The following is a 16,782-nucleotide window of genomic DNA, read 5'->3' as shown; positions in this document are numbered from 1 at the left end:
CCCCTCAGTGTTCCGCACTTTACTCGTCAGATGCGGACATCGCGGACCATAGAATTCTACGAGGTTAGCTATCTTCGCTATGACAAGTAAAACGAGGAGTAATGCCGGCTAGATTTAAATTAAACAGCCTGGAAAAATGACTGCAGAAAACGTAGAGGTGTACACGTCTTACTTAAAGAGATGCAAAGGTATGTTGGATCTATCTTCGTGCCTGTGTATTATGCTTTTACTTTCACTGGTCCAATATTCTGCAGATGCTGGAAAACTGCTTGCTGGATTTTCTGAAATGCTAACGATGTTAAAGGCTGAAGTCTCGACCAGTGGTCTTCCCGACGAACAGATTCAGCTCTTGATTTACATCATCACTAAAATCACTATGGGTATAGCTTTTACACAGTCGCTACACCTGTGTTTTTAAGTTCCTCTGCTCAGTTTGTCGTTTAAACGTAGGGTAAAGAAACACGAACAAGTAGAGCAGCTTTACCCAGGTTCCGATGTAACATCCCACACAATTGGGCCATGGTAGATTGCATTTTTAATCAGCATTACCATTTTCTTTTTAGGTAGTACACATCGTGCAGCTTTGATCAAATGTTTGATCCCTATCCATAGAATGACCGAAAAGATTGTCCAAGACATTGGGTTATGGTTTATATCGACGTCAAAGAACATCCCAGTTCTACCGGGTATAGCTGTACTTCAATGGTTTACTGGTATGTCACGGTTAATTGAGCAGTCCGTAAATTCAATAACTTTGGAATTTAAGCCAATTTATTCCGCTTCTTATTTAAGTATTTTAAATAAGTTTGATGCTATCAATCACCCTTATTTACAGGTCTATTGAATTATGGGCTTGTCGAAGCTGTGACTATCAACGCTTTCTATGATGCCTTTTTTTTCATCCTTGTGAAGAATACAAAATTTGTGAGATACTTTTTTCCTACCAGTGAATTTTTTGTGTAGTTTGCTCGTTTCTGTGTCTAATTTTTTTAAATATTTTTTTCCTTGCATAAGGCAGGCAACTGAAATCAATCTCAATGCATTTAAAATTAATACTAGACTGCCAACTAAAAATAATGTACTTCTTCTCTATATTTCGCCGTAGGAACCCTTCGTTGCTCAACTAATCTATGTTTTAACTAAGCCTGAAGACGTCACCCGCAGGCAGGTGTCGAGAATTCTTAAACTGCAATCGCAGTACGCAAAACCCAGGAAACATCTGACTGCTTTGTTGTCGTAAGTAGATTCATCTGAAAATGTTGCATTTTATTGTAATATTCTCTTATGATTATTTACCATATTCTTCCTATAGGATGCAAAGTCTGGAAATAACCTGGATTTATTCTGATACCAAATATCAAACAAAAATTCAGAAATGCCATACCTTCTTTAGTTAATTGAACAAAAATGTCAATGATTGAAAGATGTCAAATATTTCTTAGAATCTTGCAAGTGGTTATGCATTTATTTATTTATTTTTTTGCATAATTATTGTCTGTTCCAATACCGTACAGATTGTTCAAGTCTTACAAACCAGAACATGTGCCCGAGAAGATTCCAGCGACAAATGTCGAAAGTGCTTGGAAGCGACTTCCAGAATCTCTGAGACTTGACCTTCAGGATGCTGCCAAGAGGTGTGATGCAAGTCACTTGGCAGCGTGGCAACCTGACTTAGTGTGGAATCCGGTAACAAGTGGCGCGGTAAGAAAAAACTTCATTGCAATCGTGTAAAATTATTATTAAAGGATAAGTTAACTATTCTCATCAGAGCATGTCTGTGCGTGCTTTCACATAGCAATCAAGGAAACAGCGAAAGATGCCCATCCCAACTGTTAGCTACATCAATATTGGCTCGAGTATCTCAAAGGAACCGGATGCGAAGTCAATTTTCGAAATTAGAACGTAAGTGTAAACCGAAGGTCAGGATGGAATCATAAATCGAACTGACCAAGTTGTATTTTCAGACTGGATGAACTTGGAAAGCATCAGCTAAGCTTGGAACTACCGTGCAACGCGCTGTCGCTGTTAGCCAACAACGCAGGCTTACATATTCTGACGTTTGCATCATCTGACTATCAGAGTAGATTCTGTTACAACCTGTACAACACCCTACAAAATGGTGATAAGATGTGTCTTCTGTTGTGAACTCAGTAGAAACAGATTTTTCCTCAGTCAGATAGATTTTGAAGTGGTAGAACTGAGCACGCTAAAACTAGCCTGTAGGTAATCTCTGTTCTCAGCCTTTATATACGAAGTTGGAAAGTTTTCTTACCAAGACCGTGAACGACTACTTTTTATGACCGCTCAACTGTCGCGATATATGCAGCAGGAAATCATTCTTGTCTCACGATTCCTAAAAAATTACCTGCCATTTTGGAATACGAGGGACCACCGAGACAGCATTTTCGCACTAATCCAGTGGATCACAATCTCATCGTTTACCGGTAAATCATATTATCCTGAGTAAATTCGCCTTTGCATTTCAATTGTCATCTCAACGCATCAAACTAGATATGAAATGATATTTAAACTGTCTACTCATCTAGACGTACACAGGAACATCCTTTTGCCCCTTCAAACAATGTGGGAGTCTTCGTCGATCAACGTTAAGTGCGAGATCCTCACGACTCTGAGATCAATGGTGACGAATCTTGTGAGTATGTAAAAAATTCCCTCCAGATTAACGATAAAGTAACGTAATTTACCTAGCTGATTTCAAACATTTATACCTTTGCAGTTCATGAAAAATGAATTCAAAGATAGAGATCTTGGACAAGCTCCACTTTTCCTAGAAACAGATGCGCAAAGTCTAGACATTGCGGACGTTATAGATCCGCTGATGAAATTCACGAGTGATCTAATTGTTTCGGGTCTATACAGCGAATCAAACAATGGTATCTTGGTCTCCGAGGCATTAATTTTTTACCAGCATGTGTCTGAGCTTGAGAAACGCAGTGACCTACCATGCTGGACTATCTCACCATCAGTCGTTATTTACAGTGGACTTGTCAGTCGGAGCATGGCCATTTTGTCAGGAGTCTGCGCTTTGTTGTTGAGGTAAGATAAATGGATGAATCACATTTCGTAAGCTTGCTTTGTACTTCCAATGTATTTGCTTAGTTTGTCACTTGAAACTCACTAACAGTTAATCAGGACGAAAAATGTACTTATTCCAGGTACCGTGGTATCAACGCAAAACTCCGAGAACTCAACCGTCGCGATCTTTTTGAAACAAAAATCAAAATAATCGACACATACGCCACTGACATAGCAAAGAGTCTGTTGTACAATGAGGTTTGTACTCGTACCTATTCACTGACATTAACAAAAATACGTTCTGTGCAGTACAATGAGTTGCCGAGGAAAAAACCTTAAGATCTGTTTAAACATTAGTTACGAAAGATGAAACTACAATATATTCGGTAGGCATTTTGTGAATCTGAGGACCGATGTTTTCTGAGGGGAATCCCTGAACCTCTACTGCTCGACTTCAGAACTTCGTGTGCGTTCGACACAGCACTCAACATTAGCAATCATTTCGCCATTTTGCCCTACAAATTTTCACTAATCGATATGGGACTGGAAATTGTAACAACAGAGGTAAGAACACTGTTAACTTTCTCAATGATAGTACGCAAGAATTAACGTTTTCATTGAGGTAATATGGGAATATCTTTACGTATAATAAAAATTTGTTGTTGGGAAAGAAAGCACGTTGCTAAAGTTCACTAATGACTTTTCCTTTCTCATGCTCTGTTCGTTTACCTAGTTCTTTTTTTTCATGTACATTAACCGTGTCTTTTTACAGGATTGTATCAGCGTTGCTGAAACATACTATCCAGAGGTGGCTAAATTTCTCCAGATCATCAGTGAATAGCTCGTAGCAATAAATTCATTCAACTTAAAATACTTACTTATAAGTTGGCATAATCAGGAGGCAATATAATACCGTCAAACTTATCAGAGTTGAGGGAGTTTGTACACACAGTTGGATTCCAGAAATAGATTTTATTTATTTCAATATTTTATTTTAATTATCGCGTTCTATCACACAACAGAGATCAGTGAAGACGATTGACCAGCATCGTGGATTTCATTGGAATTCTCAACTCCTCATTTTGTTAAGTGCCCACAGGCGAAATAAAAATTAATCAACAAAATAACCAAAGAAAAATATATACATATACTTATCTTTGTATGTATGTACATATGTATATCACATCCCGTACACTCGTCGTAACTTACAATTAGCTTTTGTTTTTCAATACTCCCCGTGAAGACTACAAAACTGATTGTGAACCAAAGATCAACCAGACAACGTCTCCGACACAAGCGGCTGTTTTTATCACACAACCATGCATAGGTATAAGTATTTATACAGACGATTCAATGTTCATAGAGCACTAAATGCTATGAAACACTTGAGATGGAATAAGCGAGGCACCTCAATAATTTGAGTATGGAACTTTCCCGTTTGCCTAAATATTAGCTGCATTGCAAATTACTTTGCAATGATACCTCCTGAACTTATCAACATTTATAAAATGAGCAGAAGAATTCAACTAAAAATGAAAAAAAAAGAGAAAGAACAAATGTTGTACCAGGAAGATGATTGATCAGACAGTTTGATCCGTTATTGGAAAAGTCTCATTGTCAGAGAAAGCATGAAGTGGATCTTCCTTAGCCTGTAACTTGGCGGCGTTTTTCTCCGGGAAGACTGCCGGATGGGTAATGAAATGTTATTACTCATTCAGCTGTGAATATATCTGGCACCAAACCGGGCAGTGGGTTGAAACTGCGCCACCCCACTTCCAACCTCGAGGTATACCCAGATGCGTTAGACCCTGCTTAACGATACCTGAATGCCCGGTTCGCAGCACCGCTCTGGATTTCCGGCTCCATGCGATATTATCGTTGAAAAATAATTCTTCAGGATGAACCGCTGTGTTTTCGTTGCGCGGTAATTCGAGATCAAGATTTTCCACGCCGTTCATTGTGGAAAAATCTCCAAGCACAAGAGTATTTTGGAATCTGCAGTAATTGTCCATTGCCCTTCGATCCCGGACGCCGTGCAATGCCGCGTTCACAACCGTTATAGTAACCTTGTTGATCTAGAAATGAAATGAAAAATAAAGTCAACTGGAATGTAACTAATCGAAATTGCTCGTGAGTTGTTTGCCTTTCTTTTCGGAAATAGTCACATTCAAGAACCCACGTGAAATGTCGCGCAGGCAGCGGTGGGTACTGAATCCGCCGCTGCCGACGACTGATGCTGAAGGGATATACGAATTTTTCCATCTGTATCCCATAGGATAGCAAGGCCTTGTCCTAAGTGTATGGATCGCCAAACCTTGCGATTTCCTTGCCAATCGCGAACCCGTTTCAAAATTGGATTATTCAATTCCAGCGTTATTTTAGCCAGGGCTTCGCTGCTCTCAATCTCTTGTAATGCCAGCAAAGATAATCTGTCAATAGAAATTGAGATTTGAAGGTGAAACTTGCTTCGATAGAAAAATTGGTAGAATTGACGTGGCACAAGCAGTAAAGGGAACCAAGACTCATCGAGTCTGGTGAGAACCTTTGTATCATCCTTACAAACTTTCATCAAACTATCCAACCTATATACTATGTTAATTATACAAACGATATACTATATCACCTATTTGGCATGGCGATAACTTGCGCTTACCTGTTCTCAAGTATAGTCCGACATATAACTTCTCGCACACCTGGGTTGCAAGCTTTGTCAACGCTAAAACGCTCTAGGTTCCATGTGGCAATCCTGAAGGAGGTCCTTCCCTCGAGTTTGGTAGAATAATTACTGGGCGTCAAAGGCCGAGGACTGGCAACACTGAGTAGCTCCCAAATTTCATCTTCAGTTATTCCCGAGCTCGTTTCAATGTCATTGCTGAAACAATTCGTGTTGCCCTGAATCTTTCGATTAATCTGTATTCGGCAGAAGGTTTGCCTCTCTGATTACAATGTCGACTGTATAAGATCATAAAAGCATCACACCCTGGAAGAATGTATTAAGAAATGTTCTCATTAGACTCACGTGACATGAGCACTTGGATTTATTCCATTGACTCGAGGCACCTTGCTCGAAATTCTGACCACACCGTTGGAAACAGGGGTACTTGTCATTTGTGGATTGGTACCCAAAGAAGACGATGTACCGTTGCTAGGGGTCGGGGTAACGGATCCATCCGAGTCAACGACGATCTTTAGATAAGGCTTAATTATCGCCAACCGATGCTTTCCAATCCCTCGGACTTTTGCTAGTTCATCAAGCGATTGATAAAATCCGCGCCTGTGTCTCCTTTCAACGACGTTAGCTGCTAATTCCTGCACAGATGCAAAGTTGATCTATCATGTTAGGGGCCATCCATGAATTACTTCACACGAATTTTAGAACTTTTAAACCCCTCCCCCCATCCTTGTCACAAGTTGTCACATTTTTAGAACCCCCTCCCCCTGATGTGACGTCACAAATTTTTGAAACTTATGCTTGTATTTAAAAATAATCAAAAGAAAACAGTTATTTTCATTTTTTTCTTATTTTTATTAAATAATCTTTAATAAAATCAACACAGTCAAATATATAGCCGATGACTTAAACCTATTTAAACCCTTACCATTCAGAACTCTTGTAAATTTGAGTGTCTCACTTGCATTACAACGCCGCTTTAGAAGTTAAATGTTGTTGCGTGAGAGGTAATCTTATAGCGAGAGTGTTAAATTATTAATAAAAATATCGATCAAGTTCGAAAATTTTTTAAATTTTTTATTCACATATAAATTTCGTGTTTTAGTATTTTAACTTTTAACATGTGACGTCACAAAGCTTTTGACCCCCCCTGCCCCTTGTCACACTATGTCACATTACGGTGATACCCCCCCCCCCCCCCCCCCCCCCCCCCCCATTATCGTGTGACGTAATTTATGGATGGCCCCTTAACAGTTGGCATAAATTTTGTATTTGAGCGTACATTTTTACCGGTAATTCTGGGTTTGAAACTGTCTTGCTAGCCGTGATTCAAGTGAAATTTTAGAGAAAATAAGCATACCTGATTCAAACCTGGGATTCCTTGCAATGCAAAAACACTCGCACTATTGATATCCAGCAAACTCCCCGTATTCCCCGAAGAGTTCAAGCTTATGGAAGCTTGAGATGAACTTGTGCTGGCATTGGCGGAAGCTACGCAGATCTCAGGTCGAACCAATTCCAATTTATAAGCTCCCACTCCTGAAACTAAGACCAAGTCTTCCACCCTGTGAAATCTCCCTATCGCCTGTCTATGACAAACTATATTCCTGGCCACTGCCCTGCTTATTCCTGGCAATGTCATCAATTCTTCTTCCGTAGCTGTGTTCAAATTCATCCGGTCAACCTAGGCAGATAATTATTACTGAATAAACTGTAAGCTGTTAATAATGGTAACAGAGTTTCATTGGTAAACGGCAAAAGCTTGCACCAAACTATCAAAAAAAATGTTCTCTCAATTTGCGTGTTACTTTAGCAATCGCTGAGTGTAACTTAAATTCAATCGATCACTAGCTTTAGTCTAGTCTGATCTGATAAGATAATAAGCGTGACGACAGCAAAGTTTCTATCTCTCTTGGTAACGATTCGCATGACTATGGACAGTGATATTTATACCTTAAGACCCTCATCATCATATGCAAATGTGTGCGACAGGATTTTGCTAGGTTGAGAATGTTTTTTGCCCAACATGCTAAGGGTTGCTCGTCTGAAATTTCGACCACGTCCCCGATGCCCATGGTGCGTACTTCCGTTTTGGCCCATTTCATTGACTATATCAGTATGTTAAATGTATATAAGTATATTGACGTATAGCCGTGCATATACAGATTTATACATATGCATACATGTACGTATTTGGCTACCTATGTATGTATGCATAGATGTGCATGTACAAAGGTAGATTAGTTTCACATTATCTATTGCCTAACGGAGGGAGATAACACGCCGATAGGCATCTGATAATCCTGTAATAAAAAAAACATGTGTATTTCCCCTGTGTCATAATTAAGCATCACAGGTGGGTGAATCTATGCATGTATGTAACGTCTGTATGTAATGTGTGCAGATTGCCAAATCACATCCTATTTACTGCTAGGACATCCGATAATTTCAGTCCGAATATACCATGAAATCGAGCCTCAAAGCATGAGTGGGGGGATGATATGAGAACGGAAAATAATACCAAATATGAGAAGCGTGAGGCAATGAAGGTCAGTTTTTAGGGATTAATAACATTGATTTATTATGGACGCTTCAGTCACTCGTGCACTGTTCGATTTCATTGTACTTAGTGGGTACATACATACGTAGCTATTATTAAGAATGACCAGTCGAACTTACATGACTTTCCGTCTATAGCCTTCCACAATTCAACTCCGGTTTCTCAGTCGAAGTTGTTGTTCGGAATTAGATTCACCAATACAATACATTTATACTTGTTTTAAACCAGAGAAATATGTATCACTGCGTGTCGTGCATATCGGTATGTACTGTGTAAATGCATACATAGATGGCAACATATTAACCAATTCTTGGAGTGGACTTGATTATTTACGTATGTATGGATACGTACGGACGAACGAGATTAAATGCTTAATCACCTAGCTCCCCCTCCGAAATGACAAATCTGGGCACGTGCGACGCCCTGCACCTTGCTGTCCGTCCGCACAGCGATCAGCCCGATTTCACGAGTGTAGTAAAACTACAACCAGGTGTATTGTAATCTGCCAAGTGCGCGCCATCCCACGTTGACGTAATGTATTAAGCCTGGATGGCGGTCCTTGCAAATCTCTGATCATGGAGCTTCTCGGATTCACGTATACACGAACGTGCTTTGATTTAACCCATTTTTTAAAACAAAATCCGTTGCAAGGTCCGTTGACCGAACTGTGAAATGGCTCCACCGATAAAGAAGCTATCGGATCGCTAACACAGCTTCTTGGCACCAGGCCTACCTATCCGCAAAGTATTGGTCAAGAAAATTTGCCCAGGGATAACCGTCTCAAAAATTCTTCAGTCAACGACAAAATGTTTCGCATCGCATCCCAAAAAATCTTGGGAAGTAAATTATCTGGTAAACTCATATAACAATGTTTGGGGATTAGGTGAAACAAAATTGCACCACGCACATGATCTACAACGGCTACGTCTACATGAAGCGTCGATTGAAATACCTTCAGTCAACGCACAAAGATAGCTTACTGATTTTGATTTGCTTATTATTATACATATTTTGCAGAATTATTGATTTACATTGGTATTTGCTGGAATATCATGGGCGCGAGTCCGCTGTAGTCGGGGGAATAATTATACGTCCCTCCTCGCAGCAAGATCACTTTGGCGTTTTGTATCCGTCGTCAGTTGTCACGTTCAGCGCCGCGATTTCAGCTTCTGCGAGCTTGACTATGCGGGTTAATCGCGCACGGTTCTCTAAGCAAAGTAATAATGATGTTACCATATGATAGTTACAAGTAGAAATCGCGTGACCAAAAAAGGTAAGCAACTTGCTGTCGCATATGAAATGAATTCGCGTAGAATAACAGGTCAACATCGTTTATTACAATTATCATTGAATTCTACACTTCAATTAACTTTGAAACTTTGTACACTTGATTAATTTGTCTATTCGTTCAAGTTCGACTGGTTTCATTAGGACCGAGAGAGGCTGGGGTTATTCGTTATCGTTATCCGACGCCGCGGGATCATCAAGGAAAAGTAATTCCAACGCAGCCAATTCGGCTAGATGATTTATGTATGTAAATAAATAATATTTGACACTGCGCTCAACGATTGCGCAAATTTATTGCACGATTACACTACCTTTCGCTGCGATTGCTTTTTCCTGAGCCAGCCGCTTCTGACGGTGTTCATTCGCTATCTTGGCTTGTTTCTGGAGGGGCTCCTCAATCAATTTAAGTTTCTTCAGTTTATCGGCACCATGAAATACCCCGGCGATCAGACATACCCATCTAAAAAACTGGTAAATATTTCTTGCATCTGATCGTTGCGACGTAGATATGTTACAATTACTGTTGTGAATTCTGCTAAACGTAGTATACAGCTGTAAAAGGAGTACATTGAATCGTACAAATCACCGGCAATAAAATTACACGGTACGAGCCGTGAATGTTTTAATAACTTATTTTATATGTTACACCTTGATTCCCGGATGAACCTCACATGGAGCAGGGAGACCTGCCGATACCCTCTTTACCCCATAATGTAACGTTTGCCTATTCATCCTGATCACTCAGATAGCAGTAAATTCTTGAATATATTCCGGTGCAATTTTTTTCATGTTGACATGAACTGCGGCAACAGTTATAAAATCGGTTCGAGATAGACCAATTGTTCAAGCCATCCTCGTAGTGCAAGCGCCTAATTTCAAGCTATTCTACATATTCAGTATGTGGTGTGATACAAAAATCGAATGGTAACTTATCGAGCTCAACGATTATACCAGATCCAATACCACTGAACTATACTCAAGTTTAGAGTGTCTAAACTCAAGTTCAGTGATCAGTACGCGATCTGTAGCGTAGTGGTGGTATGGCTCACTGGCATCTCTGATTCTTTTTCATGTATTAGAAAAAACAGTGCATCTACTATTGTTCATAGACTTGAAGAGATAGACTGCGCGGTCTGTGAACCGAGCTGAAGCCGTAATTAATAAGAAAGAGTAATAGCTGGAGCCGGACCTCTCATTCTAATCGGTGACTTCGACAAGTACACTTTCCCGCTTGTCTTATTGCGTTCCCCCCCTGATGCCTGGTTCCCCACTCCTTCGGTCGTGCAACAGAGAGGTCCAGCTCCATCTGTTTTCTCTCTTTTTAATTATGTCTTCAGTTCGGTGTACTGACCGCGCACTGCGCGGTCTATCTCTATAAGCTATGCTATTATCGACCGAACATCACAGCAACGTCTTCGCTTACGTTGCGAATTTTGAAAAAGTATCGATGAACGTTTAAGGGGCGGGATATATAACGACCCGTTATAATCATCGGTTCTTATTGTTCTAGACTGTCACATTTATTCTGGTTATATGTTTGAATAGGTTAACAACAATAAAAACAGAACATTATAACGGACCGTTATATAATACGGCCGTTAAACGTTTAATTCAGGAAACTAGTCTCGCGAGCTGCGATCACTGTCGACCACGGTCTTACATACAGGTCTTGCGACTCTGAGTTTCGACGTGGGCCTCTTAACGTGTCAAGCCGCTAGCGTCGCTGCGATCGAGGGATGCCCGGTGCGACAAGGATGACGATAGTCGCGCTCGCGCGTCACATGGGCGTGGAATCCTAACGTCAAAGGCTTATTCAAACATTGTAGGTTATGTTGATGCATCCCTCGATCGCAGCTCCATCTGGATTTTTCTTCAACAGAGGAGCCACTCTCTACCATTGGAATTCTATTGAGTCGCAAGACCAGTGCGCAAGACCTGTATGTAAGACCGTGCTGTCGACATACAGGCTCGAAACGACGGTGGTGGGAGTAGGCCATAGACTTGTAGGGTCCACGAGTTCGACTCACTGATATATATATACACTGGATTGGATATTACCGTATACTCTACGTGTAAGCTCGTGCGTCCAATTGAACAATTGAATTTCCGCCATCTTGTACAGAAAGTTGTCACAAAATGCGCGCTAGATTTGAACTGCGTAATATATGCTATTTAGATCTAACGATATATTCGTCACACAAAAAAGTTTTTGACGAGTAAAATAATGTTTGATACATTAAATGAAGAACAAATCATTTTTTCGAAAGTATATTATTATTTACAATTATATGGTGAAAAAGATCATTAAATAATATGACGAAAAACTTGTATTTAAGCGTGATTTTTCTTTATGTTCAAAAGAAGTCCTCAATTCTGAGAAGTTTTCGTCCATTATCCTTTATCCTATGGTGGGCTGAATTCCATACGGATTATTCAAACATTTGTATAACACTAATTCAACCGTTAGGGAATCCATTTACCATCGATTGATCATCAAAGTGGAGCTTAAGACATGTAAAAAAAGTTTTGAATTAAATTATATCGAATTGGGTGAGTAAAAACTTTATTCAAAAATATGGAGAATAAAACTTTCCTTGCAAACGTTAAGGCATTTTTATAGAGTTGCGTGCGATAAACCACAACCGTAATATAATTAGTAGTATCAATCCACAATCCATTCACATGAAGAAAAAGTTACAAGCACAATCAAAAGAAAATAAAAAAGATGTACATACCTGAGCATGCAAATCAGGTACAAATGTGTAGGTGATCATGTAATTTGGTTACATTCACTGTGGTGGGCCGATCGGATTCATCCTGAAATTCGGTCAGCTGCAAGTTTTCACCTACAGATAAGTTACTAATGAATAACGACAATGGAAATACACAGAAATGTGTCACACACGATTTTTCTGTAACAGAGCACTTTATAATCTGTAGGTAATTAACCGCTTCGACGGCATTGACGTAATAGTGCATCACATCAACGTGTCTTTATGCACACTGAGTTTTCTCTGACCTAAAAGGGATTAATAGTTTCAGATCTTACCAAATAACGTTGGGATACTGCCTTTTCGTAAAGTTATATAATTTTTACTTTTCTTCTGAAAGCAAGAGGGTTCAAAGTGGTCGGAACACAGAAAGCTATCACTTGATGGAGACCACGGTCCAATGTTTATATTTGCGATCCACTGCTTCATAATATCAGGTTCATCCAATGGGAACCTACATAACATGCAGAATTTAAATTTATTAATTCACACGTTATGTTGCATTGAGTAACGGTACTTACTTGAACAATGAATAGCCATGTCCACATTCCCTTAATCGGTGACAAGATGAACACTTTGATTTTGGGTTGTCAAATATAGTTGGTACACTGTTCTTTTTCAATGTAATTAGGAATCCTGTCCTATCAAAGCAGTCATTTGCAAAATGAGCTGAACACAATGTGCTATTTCGGTTTGACTTCCAGTCCTTCCTCTTCATTTCTTTTAACCACTGCTGAAGGCGCAACACATCTTTCACGGGAAATCTACATATCGAATTATAATTTAATCCCTGAGTCAATAATACCCGAGTTTTCAATTTCAATTATAATAAGATCGGTTCATAATTCAAATATTGTGAATTTTTACTGACACGATTCGTACGTTATAATACTCGTTAAATATAATTAGTAAATACTTCGTATGCTGACATAACCTCTGCAAGTTATCATTTGCAGAACGCTTCAGCGTTGTATACTCACTTGTGAAATGATCGCCCACTATATTTTGATTGCTTTGTTTTGCAAAAAACGCAGGTACTCATTGTTACCTCAATAATTGTTACTGTAATTTTCCATCGCCATCGATTATATACACATACATATATCACGTATATATATATATATCTGAAGTGACAAGAATCTGTACAAAATGGCTACCGTTCAATTGGCGTGACGGCACCACGCTTAATCATGGCTTAATCCAATCCAGTGTATATATATATCAGTGGTTCGACTCTATCTTCATACCCAGTACTTATCGCCTTATTCTTCTATGATGCGGGTTGCAAGCCACCCACCGAAGTCTGATAACCAGTAGAATTCCACAGTCTACCACCGTCTGCACAGTCGTCTGCGCGTAGGGCTTGCGCTCCTTTGGACATACAATCATACAAAGTGTTTGATAGTCCGGCGGGTTTCGTGCTCACAGAAATACTTAAAATCATTTACTTATCAAGCTAATTTTTTATTTCTATTGTAAAAATAAACCCAAAATATCTGTAAGAATGGCGACAAAACCATTGTACAAAGTTGGTAAGTTTAATCACATTGAAGACAATATCTACGTATGTACATACATACACACTCATAACTTGTGAATTAAGAATTGCTAGCCTAGAATGATAACAAAATAAGAACGCCGTGTTCACCATAAATTCTGATAAACTTGTACCCTCTTGTTTCATTATCTATTTGTTACGCGACACTTATTCTGTCAATCTTCCGGCTTTGCCAATAATACGCGTAAACCATTATTTCACCGAGATCTAGGTTAGTTGCGCTGCACGTGGGCCGGCTGATTAGGAGCCGGTTAAAGATAGCGAGCGGCTCTCGTAACACGAAATTGAGAAAAATGTATAACAGCCGAGCTGTACTTAAGGCCACCTTGGCACTATTTCCTATATAAATTATACCATAGCTATGTGATTGGAGTCTTTATTGTTTGTTCACGCATTTACAGCGGATATTTCGCTGGCGGAATGGGGAAGGAAGGAGATAATGCTAGCCGAAAATGAAATGCCTGGACTCATGGCCATCCGCCGTAAATACGGACCATCCAAGGTGCTCAAAGGTGCGAGGATTGCCGGATGCCTTCACATGACTGTACAAACAGCAGTGCTAATCGAAACACTGACTGAACTTGGCGCAGAGGTAGAGTATAGTTTCTCAATTCACTATTCTGAATCCTTGATTACAAGAATTCGCTATTTGCGTTACTTCTTAACTCTACAGAAAGCTTCAATTGTATTTATCTATGCTGCATGAGGGAGGTTTAAATTTCTGGAAACCACATGCAGTTGCTGAGTTTTTATATCACGACTCAAAAGATCCATACACAAACATTGACAATGGCATAGAAAAGAATTGTACATGTCAATATGTTGGACAAAGAATAAAAGAAAGAAATTATGTAAATTATAGAAAGAATATACCTTCTCTTGCAGATAAAAGCCTTCGTGATCTAATCTGAATTTTAAAATAATCTATTTTAAACAAACAATGATTTATTATGCCAATGATTCGTTATCTGTGTATCCATGACCCCAGGCAGTTGAATACGACTTGGCTTGCTCAATAGTAAGATAAATGGTAATTTGTTACGCCAGAGCTCAAGGAGTTTCTAACTCATGCATCCGAGGTTATTCGCTCGTCAAATGATTTTACTAATCTTACATCACGACTGATTCGGTTGTGATAACTTCTTTTTCTTTATGCAACTTGACAACCTCTCACTTATTATCCTTACTTCGTGATTTCAGGTACAATGGTCCTCGTGCAACATTTTCAGCACACAGGATCATGCAGCAGCAGCTATTGCAAAGACTGGCGTGCCAGTTTATGCATGGAAAGGTGAAACGGATGAAGAATACATGTGGTGTATAGAACAAACCCTGGTATTCAAAGATGGAAAGCCTTTGAATCTGATCCTAGACGATGGAGGAGATCTGACCAATCTTGTGCACACCAAGTTCCCTGAATATCTGAAAGACTGCCTTGGCATCTCGGAAGAAACGACAACTGGTGTTCACAATCTTTACCGCATGCTTAAAGACGGAAAACTCAAAGTACCTGCGATAAATGTCAACGACTCTGTTACAAAGGTACGGAAAACAGAAGACAATTAAAACGTGTTTAACGTAGCGCGGTAGCAATCACGATCGATGTTTCTTCACAGAGTAAATTCGACAACTTGTACGGATGCAGGGAGTCTCTAATCGATGGAATCAAGAGAGCAACCGATGTTATGTTGGCTGGAAAAGTGTGCGTAGTTGCAGGTTATGGTGACGTTGGTAAGGGGTGCGCACAAAGTTTACGAGCTCTTGGAGGTCGAGTTATAATAACAGAAATTGATCCCATCAATGCCTTACAAGCGGCAATGGAAGGCTATGAGGTGAATATGGAAATTTTGGATTTGGCGTCTTTGGATTTCTCGATTAAATAACCAGAGTTTTGTCTTGTTGGGTAATCAGATGAGCGATACAATTTGTTTATTAATTTCTTTTATTGCAGGTCACAACTATGAATGAAGCTTCGAAAAAGGGACAGATATATGTGACTACAACCGGATGCAAAGATATCATTCTAGGAGAACACTTTTTGAATATGCCCGAGGATGCTATTGTTTGCAATATTGGGCATTTCGATTGCGAGATCCAGGTCGCTTGGCTGGAAAAAAACGCGAAATCAAAAGTAAACATCAAGCCCCAGGTCGATCGTTACGAACTGAGCACTGGCAGGTTCGTTTTGCCCAATTAAGAAACAAAAATCATCTCTGATTTGAGTAGCAAATCAATATTCTATAGCAAAATATTTTTAGGCATGTCATTCTCCTTGCGGAGGGTCGACTAGTCAATTTGGGTTGCGCGACAGGGCATTCGAGTTTCGTAATGAGTACCTCATTCACAAATCAAGTCCTAGCCCAGATAGAGCTCTGGACAAAGTCTACCTCGTATCCAATCGGTGTCCACATGTTGCCAAAGAAAGTGAGTGAAAAGATGCTACCGTTACGGTTTTTTCTTCTGCTTCAACGTTTTCAATCATTGTTTATATCGTCATTGTCATCAATCACGGCATACCGTTGACGATGAAAGTTACCTATATCCCGTTTTTCCTACCAACAGCTCGACGAAGAAGTCGCCGCCCTGCATCTCGACCACCTGGGCGTGAAGTTGACTAAACTCACTACCGACCAGTCCAAATATCTCGACATCCCCGTCGATGGCCCATACAAATCCGACCATTACAGATACTGAAGCGCGAAGGGATGAGAAAGAAGAAAACGGCGAGTCGGAAGATGAAAAGTGCGGATTTTGATCTGAAACAAACTATAGGAGTGTCTTGGATTGACTGAGGGCGACTAAATAAACGAGCGATTCAAATATTTTTCGTCTGTTATTTCTGTACCACCCTCACATTGTCCTGATTTAATTTACAATTAGTTTATACCGCACTGTCGGG

At 39.7% G+C, this 16,782-nt stretch overlaps 4 protein-coding genes across 16 annotated transcripts; 2 read left to right on the top strand and 2 right to left on the bottom strand.

The window, feature by feature from the left end:
* Window positions 1-8: 8 nt before the first annotated feature.
* Window positions 9-4,909, top strand: LOC124219215 (centromere protein I). Of its 2 annotated transcripts, XR_006883347.2 has the most exons (15): window positions 9-188; window positions 255-380; window positions 564-713; window positions 836-924; window positions 1,106-1,236; window positions 1,515-1,701; window positions 1,796-1,902; window positions 1,965-2,119; window positions 2,241-2,444; window positions 2,547-2,653; window positions 2,738-3,057; window positions 3,177-3,294; window positions 3,427-3,600; window positions 3,809-3,965; window positions 4,059-4,909. XR_006883347.2 is itself a non-coding variant. In XM_046626496.2 (14 exons), exons 1-14 carry the CDS (start codon window positions 137-139, stop codon window positions 3,875-3,877), a joined length of 1,989 nt encoding a protein of 662 aa, XP_046482452.1. In that variant the 5' UTR covers window positions 9-136; the 3' UTR covers window positions 3,878-4,909. The 2 variants fall into 2 exon arrangements, 1 of the variants encoding a protein (XP_046482452.1); XM_046626496.2 differs by having other exon boundaries at window positions 3,809-4,909.
* Window positions 3,989-8,771, bottom strand: LOC124219220 (endonuclease/exonuclease/phosphatase family domain-containing protein 1-like). Of its 7 annotated transcripts, none has more exons than XM_046626503.1 (8): window positions 8,387-8,767; window positions 7,891-8,010; window positions 7,661-7,815; window positions 7,068-7,391; window positions 6,056-6,345; window positions 5,690-5,908; window positions 5,216-5,465; window positions 3,989-5,111 (listed from the first exon to the last, which is right to left on the bottom strand). In XM_046626503.1, the coding sequence occupies exons 2-8, from the start codon at window positions 7,922-7,924 to the stop codon at window positions 4,743-4,745; spliced, it is 1,641 nt and encodes a 546-aa protein (XP_046482459.1). In that variant the 5' UTR covers window positions 7,925-8,010; window positions 8,387-8,767; the 3' UTR covers window positions 3,989-4,742. The 7 variants fall into 7 exon arrangements, with proteins under 7 accessions (XP_046482459.1, XP_046482460.1, XP_046482461.1 ...); XM_046626504.1 differs by having other exon boundaries at window positions 7,909-8,010; XM_046626509.2 differs by having other exon boundaries at window positions 4,985-5,111; window positions 5,202-5,465; window positions 8,387-8,771.
* A 3,084-nt stretch (window positions 8,772-11,855) lies between these two features.
* On the bottom strand, window positions 11,856-13,612 carry LOC124219230 (THAP domain-containing protein 1-like). Of its 6 annotated transcripts, none has more exons than XR_006883350.2 (5): window positions 13,306-13,612; window positions 12,847-13,089; window positions 12,604-12,779; window positions 12,290-12,386; window positions 11,856-12,058 (listed from the first exon to the last, which is right to left on the bottom strand). XR_006883350.2 is itself a non-coding variant. In XM_046626529.2 (5 exons), exons 1-4 carry the CDS (start codon window positions 13,365-13,367, stop codon window positions 12,303-12,305), a joined length of 579 nt encoding a protein of 192 aa, XP_046482485.1. In that variant the 5' UTR covers window positions 13,368-13,612; the 3' UTR covers window positions 11,856-12,058; window positions 12,290-12,302. The 6 variants fall into 6 exon arrangements, 3 of the variants coding, with proteins under 3 accessions (XP_046482485.1, XP_046482487.1, XP_068992170.1); XR_011177136.1 differs by lacking the exon at window positions 13,306-13,612 and adding an exon at window positions 13,197-13,296 and having other exon boundaries at window positions 12,290-12,400; XR_011177137.1 differs by lacking the exon at window positions 13,306-13,612 and adding an exon at window positions 13,242-13,296 and having other exon boundaries at window positions 12,290-12,400.
* A 55-nt stretch (window positions 13,613-13,667) lies between these two features.
* On the top strand, window positions 13,668-16,705 carry Ahcy (adenosylhomocysteinase). Its single transcript, XM_046626512.2, has 7 exons — window positions 13,668-13,857; window positions 14,285-14,475; window positions 15,084-15,425; window positions 15,500-15,715; window positions 15,835-16,061; window positions 16,142-16,307; window positions 16,446-16,705. The coding sequence occupies exons 1-7, from the start codon at window positions 13,830-13,832 to the stop codon at window positions 16,575-16,577; spliced, it is 1,302 nt and encodes a 433-aa protein (XP_046482468.1). The 5' UTR covers window positions 13,668-13,829; the 3' UTR covers window positions 16,578-16,705.
* The last annotated feature ends 77 nt before the right edge of the window (window positions 16,706-16,782 follow it).

Source organism: Neodiprion pinetum, chromosome 5 (assembly GCF_021155775.2).
Source record: "Neodiprion pinetum isolate iyNeoPine1 chromosome 5, iyNeoPine1.2, whole genome shotgun sequence".
In the NCBI taxonomy this organism is placed as follows: Eukaryota; Metazoa; Arthropoda; class Insecta; order Hymenoptera; family Diprionidae; genus Neodiprion; species Neodiprion pinetum.
The sequence above is the reverse complement of the archived record's forward strand: the minus strand, read 5'-3'. Positions and strand labels throughout refer to the sequence as shown.